This window comes from Chiloscyllium punctatum, chromosome 37 (assembly GCF_047496795.1).
Source record: "Chiloscyllium punctatum isolate Juve2018m chromosome 37, sChiPun1.3, whole genome shotgun sequence".
NCBI lineage: Eukaryota > Metazoa > Chordata > Chondrichthyes > Orectolobiformes > Hemiscylliidae > Chiloscyllium > Chiloscyllium punctatum.
In genome coordinates this window covers 3,848,902-3,866,273 of record NC_092775.1, presented here as the reverse complement: position 1 = coordinate 3,866,273, position 17,372 = coordinate 3,848,902, and the positions used below count along the sequence as shown (strand labels likewise).

Genomic DNA, 17,372 nt, shown 5'->3' with positions numbered 1-17,372 from the left:
AGCCCGACTAATATCCACGTAGACAACATCCACTGCTCAATCCTCATTGATCAACTTTGGCACCTCATCGAAAAATTCAATTAAGTTAGTAAAACTTGACCTGCCCTGCACAAGGCCATGCTGACTGTCCCTCATTAGGCCATGCTTTTCCAAATATCTATTAAGCCTATCCATAAGAATTCTCTCTAATAGCTTCCTAGTCACCGATATGAGATTCACTGGTCTGTAGTGTCCTGGATTTTCTCTATTTCCCTTCCTGAATAGAGGAACAACATTAACTACTCGCCAGCCCTCTGGGACCTCTTCCATAGATAATGAGGATACAAAGGTCTTGGTCAAGGCCCCAGCAATCTCCTCTCTTGCCTCTCTCAATAATCTGGGGGTAGATAACCATCAAGAAACCTTCAAGAGATCCAACACCATTTCTTTCTCGATCAAACTCCACACAGAATGTCCTCCAAGGGTGGAATCACACCCAGGTCCATGGCACTGTAAGCCACCCATGCTACAATCACCTTCACCACTCTTAGCTTCCAACCCTGCACGAATGTCCTTGCATACCCTGTGCTGTAATTCAGCCAGCACTCCCCTTTAATCCTGTGTGCTTCTTAACCTATTGCCACCACCCCATTGCTATAATGTGTTGTTATTCTAACACCACTCCCCTTTTAATACTGTGTGCTACAAATTCTATCTGGAGAGACGTCTGATAATATTTTTTTGCAGACTGTCTACTGTCACCCTCCATTGACCCATCCTGTTACTTCATCAAATAACTCCATTAAGACAGGGAAACATAATTTACTTTCATCAAGTCCTACTACTGTGACTCTCTTGAGTAATTAATGTGCAAATTCGTCAAAGTAACAGAGAAATTGGTTTGTCCAAAGCAAAGGAGCAAGCTGTGTAAATCTACCAGCAACTTCTGAAGATTAAATCTCCTAAATGTAAGGATTTATTAATGGTGAGTGAGTGAGTGTTCTTAATGTGCCCTTACTTAATCAGTCAGAGTGTAGGCATGGAGGGAGTGAGCCTTTGACTCAGTGGGAGCCTTTCTGTCTGAGAGCCAGAGGATGGAGGGTTCAGGCCTAGCTCCAGATAGTTCCTGGGGAAAAACAAGTCTGAAAAGTCAGGTTGCAATTAATTCCAGAGTATTAGGAGAACTGGCCCCCTCTGAATATTTACCTGGTATTACAGAACTGGAATATCGTTCAAGATTTTCTGTTATTTTTGTTGAATTTTTGTTGTCCTAAATTGTCTGGACAGGATTGCAAGTCAGATTCTAGATTAGTGGTGCTGGAAGAGCACAGCAGTTCAGGCAAAATCCAAGTAGCTTCAAAATCGACGTTTCAGGCAAAAGCCCTTCATCAGGAATAAAGGCAGTGAGCCTGAAGCATGGAGAGATAAGCTAGAGGAGGGTGGGGGTGGGGAGAAAGTAGCATAGAGTACAATGGGTGAGTGGGGGAGGGGATGAAGGTGATAGGTCAAGGAGGAGAGGGTGGAGTGGATAGGTGGAAAAGGAGATAGGCAGGTAGGACAAGTCCGGACAAGTCATGGGGACAGTTACTGAGCTGGAAGTTTAGAACTAGGGTGAGGTGGGGGAAGGGGAAATGAGGAAACTGTTGAAGTCCACATTGATGCCCTGGGGTTGAAGTGTTCCGAGGTGGAAGATGAGGCGTTCTTCCTCCAGGCGTCTGGTGGTGAGGGAGGCCCAGGACCTCCATGTCCTCGGCAGAGTTGGAGGGGGAGTTGAAATGTTGGGCCACGGGGCGGTTTGGTTGATTGGTGCAGGTGTCCCGGAGATGTTCCCTAAAGCGCTCTGCTAGGAGGCGCCCAGTCTCCCCAATGTAGAGGAGACCACATCAGGAGCAACAGGTACAATAAATGATATTAGTGGATGTGCAAGTAAAACCACTAGACGCCTGGAGGAAGAACGCCTCATCTTCCGCCTTAGAACACTTCAACCCCAGGGCATCAATGTGGACTTCAACAGTTTCCTCATTTCCCCTTCCCCCACCTCACCCTAGTTCTAAACGCCTTGAAGAAGGATTCCAAGTCAAGGGAGTGGATTTGTTGATTCCAATTAGCAGCCTTTTCTCACGCAGGATAAATTGGTGTTTCCTCCGAGTTTTGGCATTCTTGGAATTCTGTCCTCATGAGTGTGAAATGAAATTTGACAGGAGGTCCCTCTTTTGGTTCAGAGGTAAAAACAATGACTGCACATGCTGGAAACCAGATTCTGGATTAGTGGTGCTGGTAGAGCACAGTAGTTCAGGCGGTATCCAAGGAGCTTCGAAATTGACGTTTCGGGCAAAAGCCCTCCTGATGAAGGGCTTTTGCCCGAAACGCGATTTCAAAGCTCCTTGGATGCTGCCTGAACTGCTATGCTCTTCCAGCACCACTAATCCAGAACCCTCTTTGGTTCAGTCAGATGCCTGGAAGAGGAAACCGACTACAGTGTCAGGCTAATTTTTGTCAAACTCTGAAATTAAGACAGAGTGCTGTGGATTCTGGTGATCTGAAACAATAGCAGAGGGGGCAAAAAACTCAACAGGTCCATCAAGATCTGAGAGAGAAACAGATTTCACACTTTCAATCCAATAAACTTGAAACATAAATTCTCTAAAACATTTATCTCTCCACAGATGGGTTTCTCTCGCACTTTCTGATCTTTCTTTAGTTTAGGTCTATTAGGTTTTCGATTGTACTGTACAGCATTATGACCCAAGGTTAGAGTGGTGCTGGAAAAGCACAGCAGGTCAGGCAGTATCTGAGGAGCAGGAAAATGGACATTTCGGGCAAAAGCCCTTCCTCAGGGCTCTGTTCCTGTTGAAGACCTTTTGTCCGAAACATCGATTTTTCTGCTCCTCGGATGCTGCCTGACCTGCTGTGTTTTTCCAGCACCACACTAACCTTGATCCTAATCTCCAGCATCAGCAGTACCACTCCTGCTGAGAATTATAACCCCCTCAGTGGTTTCTGCATACACAGCCGAAATTGAGCAGGGGTCTCAAAGTGACCATTGAATCAGGAAAAATGTTTCCTCAATTGAACCAGAATGCCAGAGATTCCAAAAATAAAAATAGTGTTCTGAAAAAGTCATACCAGACTTGGATCTTTAACTCTGTTTCTCTATTCACAGATACTGCCAGACCTGCTGAGTTTCTCCAGCACTCTAGGTTTTTATTTTAGGTTTCCAGCATCTGCAGGATTTTGTTCTGAGTTTAGTGAGAAGTTCCTGCAGAGTGTGACAGCTGGAAATGTCTCCACATTCAGTGGGGGATGTGGGAGTCTAGAGACAGATGGGAATCTCTGCTGATCCCCCTCCTCCCTCCTCACAAACGGCAGGTGGGGGTTTTGTGACCTGGGTCAGCAGTCCCTTCCGAATGAGGGAAACAGTCACCAGCTGGTGTGTAAGTTTGGACCTGGTCCCGGAGCAGTGCGATATCACAGGCAGATTAGCAGATGTTACCGTTTCTCATTTTCCTGGCACTGATCCGAAACCTATTCTTTTTAATTTGTGCAGGGCCGCCAAAAAAGGAAAATTCCAAGAAGAGAAAGACTAAAAGAAAATAAAATCTCAGCAAGCTCCTTAAAAACAAAACCCAGCCGACCCTTTTGTGGCTCAGTTATTTGCAGTTGTGCTTAGTTTCTTGAAAGCAGTTTTTGTTCGCCGGTTAAAATCTACGTGCTCTGATCCACACCGGCTGTGTACCCCTGAGTGTTAACAAGGTCAGCTCAGAGCCCACTGGCTGCTCCAGGGAGTACAACCAAATAAACCGAAGGCCTGAATTAGGCCGGCAGCCATTTCCGTGTATCTATTAAGGAGACCACACCCCACGGTTACTCTGGAAAATCCAGGCCTACATGGAGAAAAACCTGGTTTCAAATGAAGGAAAATACTTGAAATATACTCACCCCGAGTATGTAAGGAGGAAGGGATTAATTTGCATCTGTCTTCCCTCCTCCTTCCCCTGCCTTCCCCACAATATGCAGTCATTCTCATTCTAGAAATATATATGACGTGGAGGTGCTGGTGTTGGACTGGGATGGACAAAGTTAAAAATCACACAACAACAGGTTATACTCCAACTGGCCTATTTGGCATTACAAACTTTCAGAGCGCTGCTCCTTCGTCAGGTAGTTAGTGGAGTAGGATCGTAGGACACAGAATTTATAGAGAAAGATGACAGTGTCTTACATTGATGTAATATATTGAACAAAACTAGATGGCTGTTAAGTTTTCCATCTTTTAGAATGGGCTGCAGGTTTTAGGTTTGTTCAATATATTGCACCAATGTATGACACTAGAATATTTTATAAATTCTGTGTCCTATGATCCTAACCCACTAGCTCCCTGACGAAGGAGCAGTGCTCCGAAAGCTAGTGCTTCCAAATCAACATGATGGACTATAACCTGGTGTTGCGTGATTTTTAACTTTGAAATACATAGTCAGACACTGGCTTTGTAATAAGTCCAAAAAGGATGAGGGGCCCTGGTACCTGGTGTGTGTGTTAAAGATCCTTCAAGGCTGTTCCAAAGAAGAAAAGAGAGTGTCTGCAATGATCCCAATTCTGAATTCACACCACCAATGGCAGATCATTGGCTGTCTTTGGGATCCTGCTGTGCCCCGGTTTAGCCGCAGTGTTCACTGGTGACAGTCAGTTTACCTCAGAGTACCACATCTGTCATTGCTTGTCACCACACCTCAGTCTGTTTTTCTCATGCGTTCCTGAGCCAAGGGCATCATTCATTGTCCATTCCTCAGTTCCCCTCGGGGGGGAATGAGAGGCAACCCTGTGAGACTGGGCACAGAGCCCTCTGTCCAGACTGGGTAAGGGTGGAAGTATCAGTTCCCTAAAGGACAGCTGCTTCACTGACCCCCAGTTCTAGCGCAAAATCACTGGTTTCACAAAACTGTCATCACACCCAGAGTTGTGGACCCCAGGTCTGGACGCTGGTCTTTGGGAAGGAATTGGGCAGGGCTGCAGAAAAGACTCACAGCAGTGATGACAGAATGAGGACCTTTAGTCATGAAGGTAGACTGGGGAAGTTACACAGGAAGTGTTTAGGATTTGGAATGCACTGCCTGAGAGTATGGTGGACGCAGATTCAACCATAACATTTCAAAGGGCATTGGATCATTATCTGAAGAGGAAAGATGTGAAGAGTTACTGGGGAGTGGGCCAAGTGATAGAACAGAGAGCCAGCACAGACAAGCTGAGCCCTTTTAGTTGATGATTCTACCTTGCAACCTGAGATCTGAGCCTGTGACTCATTGGGTTGGGAATTCTGCATCATCACCATTCAGTTTTGTTTCCATCCAGTTGACTCCTGCTCCAATCAATAACCATCATACTGAAAAACTACTTCCCGACTAGGCCCTCTGACTGTCTGTGTGCACCAACTTCCTCTTGGCAGGGGGCTGCAATTCCTGCAATCTGTTGGATGTGGCAGTGATTCCTGAGGGAAGTCACAGCAGTGGAGTTGGGAATATCCCAGGCTGCCCTGGATAGCTGTTGGCCACTCAGCTGTGTACCCGGTTGGCTGTCTTGGACAATTGGACATCTTATCCTGACTCAAAGGCCAATCTCCACAGGCTCACTCAGGCACAGGCCCTCAGATCAAGGGGTGAGGCAGCAGTGTACAGTGAGTGTGGTACCAGCTGACCCCAAACTGCTAGAAAATAGCCCTGTTCAATCTGAAAGAGTTCACTGAGCAGTGTTGAACCAGGCTTGTCCAATTGGTGACTTTGTCTCTTCCCAAAGACTGTGTCTTGTTGGAGCAATGTGGAGATTATAATATAAACAGTACTTATAAACATGCATCTCCATGTATGAGAGGGTTCTGGATTAGTGGTGCTGGAAGAGCACAGCAGTTCAGGCAGCATCCAAGTAGCTTCGAAATCGACGTTTCGGGCAAAAGCCACTAATCCAGAATCTGGTTTCCAGCATCTGCAGTCATTGTTTTTACCATGTATGAGAGAGTGTTAATCATAATATAGATCTAACAGAAATGTTTACTGTATTGTTCATGGTGCTATTGTAGATATAACTTACCCACTCACCCACACATCAACCCCCAACCCCTACACAACCAGGTGAGCTAAGGGATAAAGAGAAGGACAAGGGAAAGAGAATTAAGAAGCCATTGGAAAGAAAGGATTGTTAACATTGCCGAATGATCCTTTATAAACCAGCTGTGGGTACAGCTTGCTATGGGAACCCTGTCCATGCTCAGGAACAATGAGGGACCACACAGCTGCAAAACCCCAGCCAGCCTGTTGGCTCATCCAGGGATAACAACTCAGAGCGTTTGGCAATTGAGTTAGTGGCCTTCAGAAGGACACCTCTTCTGCCACCTCCCCCCCCCCCCCCCTCCATGTTAGCAGAGTGAACAAAAAAGATCGGTGAGAGACAGTAGAGGAACAGTCTTACAGAACACACTAGAAGATCATGAACAGGTACAAAAGGTAATCTCAATGACCAATTCAATGTCAGCCTTTATCTCAAGGGAGCTGGAATATAAAGGTGAGGAAATGATACTTCAGTTATAGAGAGCTTTAGTCACTGGGCAAAGAGATCCTAAACTGGCCTTGGACGGGAAAGACTCAGATTCACATGCATGAGGCCACACCTCACAGAGTTCAGTTATGAAGATGGATTACAAAGACTAAAGTTGTAATCCAATGAGACAAGGAAATTAGGGCATGATTAATTAAGGTGATCAAGACGATTAAAGGTTTTAACCAGCTGGATAGAGAATTCACAAACATAGAACCTAGATATTAGAGGGGATCTCTTCAAGAATGAAAGCAGTCCTTCATACAATGAGTGATGACAATTCTCTCCTGTGCAAATATCTTGGCCAATTGAAAATTTCAAAAGTGAGATGGATAGACTTTTGTTGGTTGCAAAACATTTCCCTCCCTCTCGTTACAGCAGGTTCCATTACTCACTGACTGGTATTGGCTCTCAGTCAAGCAATTCTTGTCCCTCACCCCTCCCTGTTTCTTGTTCTCCTCCAGTTTCCCGTACCATTGAGAAGTCTAGGCTCCTCTGGTCTGGGCCTCTTCAGCATCTCCAGTTTTAACCACTCCATCATTGATGCCCTTGCCTTCAGCTGCCTAATCCAGTTTGGACAAACACCTCACCATGATACTCAAAGTCACATTTCTATTGGAAGCCCGTTGAAGTTGGCAGCGAAGTGCAACTTGTTGTTGTAAGGATATGGTGTGAAGGCAGGTCAATCAGGATCCATTCCAAGGGGCTGAATGGCCTCTCACGTCCCTGATGCTAATTTGAAACACATTTTCTTTGTCGATTGTTCCCTTTCAGGACAGCAGAAGCTGATTGAGCCAAAGATGTTCGACGAGCTGTACTCACGTTGGAATGAGATTAAGTTGGAGATGGACAACATCACGCTACCACCTGAAGTCATGCAGAACCTTCTGGAAAACGAGCGAATCTCGAAGGTGTCGAACCCGGTGAAGACCAGCTATGGTCTGGGCCGCGTAGTGCTGAGTCAGAAACGGCTGTTCCTGTTGATGGAGGCACACCCATACTGCAAGGAGATTGCTCTTTTCCGAGACATCGAGGTACAGTGTGAGAGTGATAGAAGAATGAATGCTGTTCAAAATTTTACAGAGTCTCCTATGGCCATGTTTCATCTCATTATCAACATATCCCTCCACACTCAGACTTTGAGTGTATTGATACTGTTCACCTTGCCCATTCTCTATGAGAGCAGGTCCCACATTCCAACCACTCTCTGGGTAATCAGCTTTCTGCTGAATTCCCTTATTGGAGTTACCTGTGGTTATCTTTTATTTAGGTCTCCCAGTCCTAGTCTCAGCCCTTACAAGGAAACGTCTTCCCTCCGTTAAAGAGAGATGGTGGAGCAGTTGTAATGTCTAGTCGAGAAGACCAGGCGAATGTCCTGGGGGCCATGGGTTCAACTCTCAGCACAGCAGCTGAAGGAATTTCAATTCTATTAATAAATATGGAATGGAAAGTTAGCACCAGTGAGGGGGACCAGGGAGCTATCTCAAGCTATCCTGAACAAAATTTACGCTCAAACTACAGAAGAGAAATGTAACCTCTAAGGACTGACAGCTTTGTCCAAGAAGTAGGTTTCAAAGGAGGAGAGTAAGGTAGAGTGATTGCGGGAGTGAGTCCCAAGCCCTTACTGTTGATGTGTTTGTCCCTGGCGGAGAGATTCAAATCAGGAACTTCAGGACTGGAGGCTACCTCTGCAGGTGGGGTGGTGCAGTGGTTAGCACTGCTGCCTCACAGCGCCAGGGACCCAGGTTTGATTACACCCTTGTGTGACTGTTTGTGTGTGTGTGTGTGTGTGTGTGTGTGTGCGCGCGCGCGTTTGAGATTTCTTCCCACAGTCCAAAGGTGTGCAGGTTAGGGTACATTGGCCATGCTAAATTGCCCAGAATGTGCAGGCTAGATGGGTTAGACATAGGAAATATATTGTAACAGAGTTAAGGCGGGGGTTAGGGTGAGTCAGTGTGGACTCAAAGGGTTGAATGGCCTGCCTCCCTACTGTAGGGATTCTATGATGAGTTCAAGAGAGAAGAGAGTGTAGGCCTTGCAGGAATTTGAATAAAAGGATGGGAGACATTTCATTGTTTGTCCAGGAGCCTAAATAGATGAGTGATCTCCGTAGGTGATGGAGCAAAGGAACTTAGTGTGGGAGCTGAGGTTAGAAGATAAGAGGCTATTCAGGAAAGTGTTGGAATGGTCAGGTCTGGCGAAGACAGTTGTATAGGGAGGCCATTCTGAAGTGAGTACAGAGGATGATGAGTGAGTTGGGACACGGGTAACATGGAGCACAAGCTTATCAAGAATTGGAAGATTGGTGAGAGAACTTTAGAATAGTCAAGGCTAGAAATAAGTCACAGTCCAGTAACACACAAAGATTCTCCACCACTCTGTCACACTACCCATGTACATTTAGATTGGATATGCCTGACTGTGTGTTTTTATCATTCTCAGGAAGTGGAATTCTGTTTACCAGTATCGATCTTCCCGCTCAAGATCCTGGCCCTGAAGATCAAGGTGCGGGATAAAAAGGAGCCCTTCATCGCCAACCTCAAGTCAGAGAGGGACCTGTGGAAGGTGATCATCCGGGAGATGTGTGCAGGAAAGTTCCTGGCAGATAGACACAAGGTGAGATTGGAGGCAGCGAAGCTTAAAGCATTAGAATCTCAGTGTGAACAATGGACCAGCCTCTGTCTGTGGTTGTGTAGCCAATGCTTTAAAGAATTAAGGGTGATCAAATTGAAACCTGCAAGATTCATAAGACATTTTTCCAGGTCAAAGACAGAGGGACTGTGGAGAATCTAGAATGCAGAGACACCGCCTCAGGAGAAGAGTTGGATTGTGTAAGATGGAGATGAGGAGAAATATCTTCACCAAGAGGGTTTCAAAGGCTTAGAATTCTCCAACCCAGAGAGCTCCATCACTGAGTACATTCCAGACTGATCTGAATGGATTATCAGGATCTGAGGAAGAAAGGGAATATGTGGGAAGGTGCAGTTGAAGTAAACCTCGTGCCATGATTGTGTTGAGTATAGGACCAGGTATGAGGGCCCTTCAGGATCCTTGATCCTTTGGTGTTGAATGAGGTCCCACTGCTTCCGATTTCTGGGTGGATAGGTACTCTCCAGGTTTTGGGTAGAGAGGGAATCCAGTTTTCCTAGAGTCTCCCAGACTTAAAGGCAGAGTTTTCCAGATATTTGAGCCAGCAATCCCAGGATAAATATTCCAGGATCTTTCCTCGTCTTGCTCCTGTTCAAATGCACCCTCACAAGGAACAGCAAGCCCGTCACTTCCCTGAGTGGTGTTGGTGCAAAGCAACAGTGTGACCGGTCACAAACAGCCATATGCACACACAAAACCAGGGCAGATGTAGACCACTCAGCCCCTCCACTCTGCTTTCCCAGATCTCAGTCAGATCTCAGCTAATCAGGTGACTTGCATTCTTGATAACGTTTCACCTCCTTGACCTGGCAACCCTGTGAGGGCCATCATTGGCAGATTGTTGTATCAGTGAACCAATGGATGAGCTAATGGCAGGATGATGCAATCTCATGGTAAAAGGTCCTAGAATACAATCCAAACTAATTTTTTTTTCATTCATTCATGGGATGTGGGTGTCATTGACTGCTCCAGCAATTATTGCCTGTCCCTAGTTGCCCCTCGAGAAGGTGGAGGTTTGCTGCCTTCTTGACCCGCTGCAGTCCATGTGCTGTAGGTAGATTCACCATACCCTTAGGGAGGGAATTCCAGGATTCTGATCCAGCGACAGTGAAGGAACAGTGATATATTTCCAAATCAAGATGGTGAGTGGCTTGGAGGGGAACTTGCAGGGGGTGGTGTTCCCATGTACCTGCTGACCTCGCCCTTCTCTGTAGAAGTGGTTGTGGGTTTGGAAGGTGCTGCCTGAGGATCTTTGGTGAATTTCTGCAGTGAATCTTGTAGATGGTACACACTGCTGCTACAGAGCATCAAGTAGGGAATGGATGTTTGTCGATGTGGTGCCAATCCAGTGGGGGTTGCTTTGTCCTGGATGGTGTTGAGCCTCTTGAGTGTTGTTGGAGCTGCCCCCATCCAGGCAAGTGGGGAGCATTCTATCACACTCCTGACTTGTGCCTTGTAGATGGTGGACAGGCTCTGGGGAGTCAGGAGGGGAGTTACTTGCTGCAGTATTCCTAGCCTCTGACCTGCTCCTGTAGAGACTGTGTTTATGTGTCAAGATTAGAGCGGTGATGGAAAAGGACAGCAGCTCAGGCAGCATCTGAGGAGCAGGAAAATCGATGTTTCGGGCAAAAGCCCTTCATCAGGATGCTCCTCAGATGCTGCCTGACTTGCTATGCTTTTCCAGCGTGACTCTAATCTTGACTCTAATCTCCAGCATCTGCAGTACCCACTTCCACCATAGTGTTTATGTGGTCAGTCCAGTTGTTTCTGGTCAGTGGTAACCCCCAGGATGTTGCTGGTGGGACATACACTGATGGTAACATCATTGAATGATTATTGGAGATGGTCATTGCCCAGCACTTAATGTGGTATGAATGTTACATGTCACTTATCAGCTGAAGCCTGGATATTGTCCAGATCTTGTTGCATTGGGACACGGACTGCTTCACCACAGGCTCTGACCTTGCTGCCCAATATCCGTCAGGCAAAAAGAGAGAGACTGCCCTGCTCCAGGATATCTCCACACCCCAGTGTCTTATTGCAGACAATCCCAGGATCCTGCTAACCTGCTCACCCCCCTGAGCAGCAGCTGCAGGTCAGGGAAAGGCACAAACAGCCTTACAGCTGAACCTATCCAAATCTCACCCTCTTTGCTCAGCACCTGATCCCCTATCCTCCTGAATCCACATTAAAAATACACACTCGATTCTCTGAATTCACTTGATTCATGAATGGACAACCAACTGCATGAGATCATGACAAAATGTGCTCAAACACTGACTTGGGATTAGATCAGCATCCAGCTCCGAATGGAGAGGAGGGCTGGCTTTACCCCCATGCTCAGAGACTTGGGGTGCAAGGGCGTGGGGTTGGGGTGGGGAGGGGAAGGGCAGTGGGGACAGTATGAAGAGTCGCAACACTGGGACAGGGACTGGCTGCCTGAAGGATTGTATTGGAAAATCTGAAAGGAACATGGAGAACATTGGAGAAACTCAGCAGCATCCGTGAAGAGAGAAACAGAATTAACATTTCAACTCTGGTATGACTCAATCCTGAAAAAGGGTCACTTGACCCAAAACATTAACTCTGTTTCTCCTCATACGTGCTACCAGACCTACTGAGTTTCTCTAGCATTCTTTGTGCTGGTTTCAGGTCTCCAGAATCCACGGTATTTTGCTTTAACGTGAATCGAGAAGCCGATTTTATGGCAATGGTAAGGATTTCAGCCTGCCGATTTCACCTGTACTGTTAGGGGACAGGAGGTTAAAGCTGGGAATTTCCAGTCCACAATCCAATCTGATTCCCAGTTTCCCACCCTCCCCTCCTTTGTGCTGACTCCTGCTGTCAACTCCTAAAGGAGGAGTGTCACAGATTACTCAGTGAAGTGCTGCTACTGTTAACTGCTGCAGGAATCATACACAGGTAGTGCCCAGCACCAGGCGCTCAGGTGTGTCCCTCATCCAAGGGAACTGAAGCAAACCGGAACATCCCAATTGTCCCCAAGACTAACCCCAACCAGGACAACCCCCTGCCCTATAACTCAGTGGCTTTCCCCCTTCACCTAGCCACAGGGAAGGCCCACAGCAGTACGTAGTTGTGAGGAGCTGCTGAGACAGCTTTGATTTAGGGTGTGGAATGTGCTGGGTTTGTTGTCTGATGAGACTCTTCATTACCATTGTCTCCCCACCCCATCCCTCCCACCCTCTGTGCAGGACCCTCAGTACATTCAGCAGGCGCTCAGCAACATTCAGCTCATCAATGCAGTGGCTAAATGTAACTTTCACCAACGGCCCATGGTGATCGCCTCCAAACTGGCATACCTGGACCATACTGTCGGGCAAGGTAAGCTCACAGCCCGCTCTGCAATACTCTTTGTGTCTTTGTAATTGATAATAATTGGGGGCAGTAGGCAAAAGCAATGCTGTGCATTTATGTAGCACCTTTCAAGCTGGTTTCACCATTCATTCCCCCGTTGGCCTGACGTCGTTAGTGCACCAACTGTTTAAACAGATAACAAAAACTCCACAGATGCTGCCAGACCTGCTGAGCTTTTGCAGCAACTTCTGTTTTTGTTTCTGGTTTACAGCATCCACAGTCCTTTTAGCTTTTATTTGAAGAGGTAACTTTATTTCTGTAGTAACTTACATGGCCAGATTTGTTAGAAGTAAAGTCACTGTTACAATGCAAGAAAGGCAACAGCTAAATTGTGCACAAATGCATCCACAGACATCCATATGTGCAGTTCGGATCACCCTGCTATAGGAAGGATGTTATTCACCTGGAGAGGGTTCAGAAAAGATTTGCCAGGATGTTGCCAGGATTGGGGGTTCTGATTTATACAATTAGGCTGGAAAGGCTGCGACATTTTTCACTAGAGCATAAGGAGCTTTAGGGGTGACCTTATTGAGATTAATAAAAACATGAGGCGCACAAATAAGGAGAATCGAAAGGGTCTTTTCCCGAGGGCATGGGAGTTCAAAACTGGAGGAAATAAGTTTAGGGTGAGAGGAGAAAGTTTTAAGAAGGACATAGAATCGTAGAGATGTACAGCTCTTGGAAACAGACCCTTCAGTCCAACCCGTCCTTGCTGACCAGATATCCCAACCCAATCTAGTCCCACCTGCCAGCACCCGGTCCATATCCCTCCAAACCCTTCCTATTCATATACCCATTCAGATGCCTTTTAAATGTTGCAATTGTACCAGCCTCCACCACATCCTCTGGCAGCTCATTCCATACACGTACCACCCTCTGTGTGAAAAAGTTGCCCCTTAGGAACTTTTAAATCTTTCCCCTCTCACCCTAAACCTATGCCCTCTAGTTCTGGATTCCCCCACTCCAGGGAAAAGACCTTGTCTATTTATCCTATCCATGCCTCTCATAATTTTGTAAACCTCTATAAGGTCACCCCTCAGCCTCCGACGCTCCAGGGAAAACAGCCCCAGCCCGTTCAGCCTCTCCCTGTAGCTCAAATCCTCCAACCCTGGCAATATCCTTGTAAATCTTTTCTGAACCCTTTCAAGTTTCAAAACATCTTTCCGATAGGAAGGAGACCAGAACTGCATGCAATATTCCAACAGTGGCCTAACCAATGTCCTCTACAGCCGCAACATGACCTCCCAACTCTTGTACTCAATACTCTGACCAATAAAAGAAAGCATATCAAACGCCTTCTTCACTATCCTATCCACCTGCGACTCCACTTTCAAGGAGCTATGAACCTGCACTCCAAGGTCTCTTTGTTCAGTAACACTCCCTAGGACCTTACCATTAAGTGTATAAGTCCTGCTAAGATTTGCTTTCCCAAAATGCAGCACCTTGCATTTATCTGAATTAAACTCCATCTCCCACTCCTCAGCCCACTGGCCCATCTGATCAAGATCCTGTTGTAATCTGAGGTAACCCTCTTCGCTGTCCACTACACCTCCAATTTTGATGTCATCTGCAAACTTACTAACTATACCTCTTATGCTCACATCTAAATCATTTATATAAATGATGAAAGGTAGTGGACCCAGCACCGATCCTTGTGGCACTTCACTGGTCACAGGCCTCCAGTCTGAAAAACAACCCTCCACCACCACCCTCTGTCTTCTACCTTTGAGCCAGTTCTGTATCCAAATGGCTAGTTCTCCCTGTATTCCATGAGATCTAACCTTGCTAATCAGTCTCCCATGGGGAACCTTGTCGAACGCCTTCCTGAAGTCCATATAGGTCACATCTATCGCTCTACCCTCATCAATCCTCTTTGTTACTTCTTCAAAAAACTCAATCAAGTTTGTGAGACATGATTTCCCACGCACAAAGCCATGTTGACTATCCCGAATCAGTCCTTGCCTTTCCAAATACACGTACATCCTGTCCCTCAGGACATGAAGAGCAATATTTTTTACACCGAGTCTGGTTCCTGTGTGGAATGAACAGCCAGAGAAAGTGGTAGATGCGGGTATGGTTAGATATTTGCATTAGTACATGCATAAGAAAGGTTTGGAGAGATATGGGTTAAATGCAGGCAGGTGGGACTCGTCTAATCATAGAATCCCTACAGTGTGGAAACAGGTCCTTTGGCCCAACAAGTCCACACCGACCCTCCAAAAGGTAACCCACCCAGACCCATTCCCCCTCCCTATATTTACCCCTGACTAATGCACTAGACCTACACATCCTGGAACACTATGGGCAATTTAGCATGGCCAATTCACCTGACCTGCTCATATTTGGACTGTGGGAGGAAACCGAAGCACCCAGAGGAAACCCATGCAGACACTGTGTGTGCAAACTCCACGCAGACTGGAGTTGAACCCAGGTCCCTGGTGCTGTGAAGCAGCAGTGCTAACCACTGAGCCACCGTGCCCCCCCCCCCAAAGTTTAGTTTGGAACTATGATTGGCGTGGAGTGGTTGGATCCCACCGAAGGGTCTGTTTCCGTGTTCTAGGACTCTACAATGTCTCGGCTGTTCCTCCTTACCCCTCACTACGTTGGAACAGTCTCATGTGAGCTTTCACATCCCTCTGAGGGGGCTAGTGGGACTCTTGTTACTACCTGTCCCAGTACAAGCCTCCCTCAGTACTCTGCCTAATGTATGGGCACAAATCTTTGGTTTGGGCCTTGGATCCTCTGGCTCATTGAGCTCCAGCTCATTCCATCTCAGGCACTGTCTCGAGTTCTTTAACTGGCTTCAGAATGGATTCAAAATCACAGACAAGCAAAGTCAAGCTGTGTCCAAAGAGTGAGAGATTCTCACTGACCCAGGCATTACCTCTGGACCTCGGTGTGAGTCCACGTTTCAGTATTCCTCCACCCACTCTGAACCAGCAGAATTACAGGGCTGGGGTAAGGTGGGTCAGAACATTCCTGAGACATTGCTTTTCTAACAATTCTCTTCTTTCTCCACTTCAGAGTCACAGGCCGTTCCACGGATGACATCAGATGCCCTGAAGCACACCCTCCACCTCACTGATTCCAATTCTACCCCCTACGCGGTTGATGTCCTCCTGTATGTTCCTGGTGAGTAGCTGACTGACCTTTCCTGAGGGCAACACAAGGGCAGAACCTTTCACTCCCATTGCCAATCCTGGATGGTCATCATCAATCCCCCTCCTGGACCCTTGCACTGCAGAAACATAAAGACAGTGCTTCTTAACCAGCTGATGGTCTCAGGGCCAGAACTCACCAAATGTCTTCGGCTCCTGCCCCAAACAGAAATGAGACTCAGAAGAGGAGGCCATTCAGCCCCTCAAAACTGTTTGAGCATATCAGCGTGTTTGATGTTGCGTGGTTCCAGCTTTAAGCTTCTGAACCCTTTCTTGGGCCTTCCCCCAACAATAAATCTGGCAATATTAAATTCCTTTTGCATTTTATCATCTCCATCGGAGGATCCCTCTACTTTGTAACTATGAATATCTGAAATCTCACTTTGCAACTGAATCTGTTAAAGCCGGTGTCAGTCTGAGCAGATTGATGCAGCAACCGCCCTCCAATGTCCAATCTCTCCATGTTGCTGCGATTTCCCAGCTCAGGGTAATGTGCCACTCACACAATACTGTCGTTCTCTGTACAGAACAGCTCAGGCAGGATCAGATCGGAGATCAGGACCACGTCAACGCTTTTGAAATGATCCTTTGGGCTTCGGTTACCACTGGGTCTGTGGCTCACTCTCTCCCAGCACATCTGACTCTGAAAGCTTGCCCTCCCATAACTCTCACAATCTATTAGTTAATTTTATTCAATTGAAATTAAACTTGTATCAACTTTCTAATATGACTTCTACTCTATCTACTGTTTAAATTCTCTCTCATTCCAAGCACTGATCTACATTGGCTCCTGGTCAAACCATGCCTTGATTTGAACATTCTCATCTGAGTTGCCCATCGTCCAAAGCCTTGCCCTGCCCTGTCTTTGTAATCTCGTCCTACCCTGGCCTCTTGAGTACCAATTGTTGGCTGTTTCTTTAGCTGCCTGGGCCCTGAACTCTTAAAAACCTTTCCCAAAATCTTCCTGCCCATCCCTTTCTCTCTCTTTTAAAACTGACCTCTTTGATTTTTTTTTCGGATGGGCTGATTCGGTCAGTGTTGTGTTGGTTGATGTTCGCTTTGCAACCGTTTCCAATAAAACACAACCCCGCCACTTCCTTCACTGGGGGACGGGGGTCATCGTGCTGTCATCATTTCAGCACAAACAAAGCATGAGATAATTTGTTAAAAACAAGACTTTAAAGGGTTATTGTTAGACCAAACTTTGGTCCCTGTGTCCATATATCCTCTCTCGTTATCCTTTTCTCGAGCTTTGTGTACTAATGGCCCTGTGAGGTGCCTGGGGTCGTTAAACTATGTTGAGAAGAGGGGACTACATGAATGCAAATTGTTGCTGCATCACCATCATCAGTTTGGCGATGACATTGTGACCTCTGGTTGCCAGGTAACCTGGACCCGTGTGAGAGCGCTGAGACACACCCGAAGCTATGGTGTGGCCTGAGTGACGGCCGCGTGATGATGTACAATGCAGCTACTTGGATAATGGAGCAGCCGCCAATCCAAGCTGGCCATTCCAAACTGGTGAGTGGAGCTGGGCACAGGAGGCGATGGCTGGACTGTTAATCCCCAGACCCAGGTCATGTCCTGGGGACCTGGGTTCAAATCCAGCCATGGCAGATGGTGGAA

At 46.7% G+C, this 17,372-nt stretch overlaps 1 protein-coding gene across 2 annotated transcripts in view; it reads left to right on the top strand.

Moving 5' to 3' along the window:
• LOC140462813 (DENN domain-containing protein 3-like) overlaps window positions 1-17,372 on the top strand; it is a 152,304-nt gene that overhangs the window by 124,255 nt on the left and 10,677 nt on the right. For both annotated transcript variants that reach the window (XM_072556138.1, XM_072556141.1), the window contains exons 15-19: window positions 7,339-7,598; window positions 9,007-9,180; window positions 12,426-12,555; window positions 15,613-15,720; window positions 17,131-17,267. In XM_072556138.1, coding sequence (XP_072412239.1) covers window positions 7,339-7,598; window positions 9,007-9,180; window positions 12,426-12,555; window positions 15,613-15,720; window positions 17,131-17,267 — 809 coding nt within the window. The remainder of the gene's footprint in view (window positions 1-7,338; window positions 7,599-9,006; window positions 9,181-12,425; window positions 12,556-15,612; window positions 15,721-17,130; window positions 17,268-17,372) is intronic.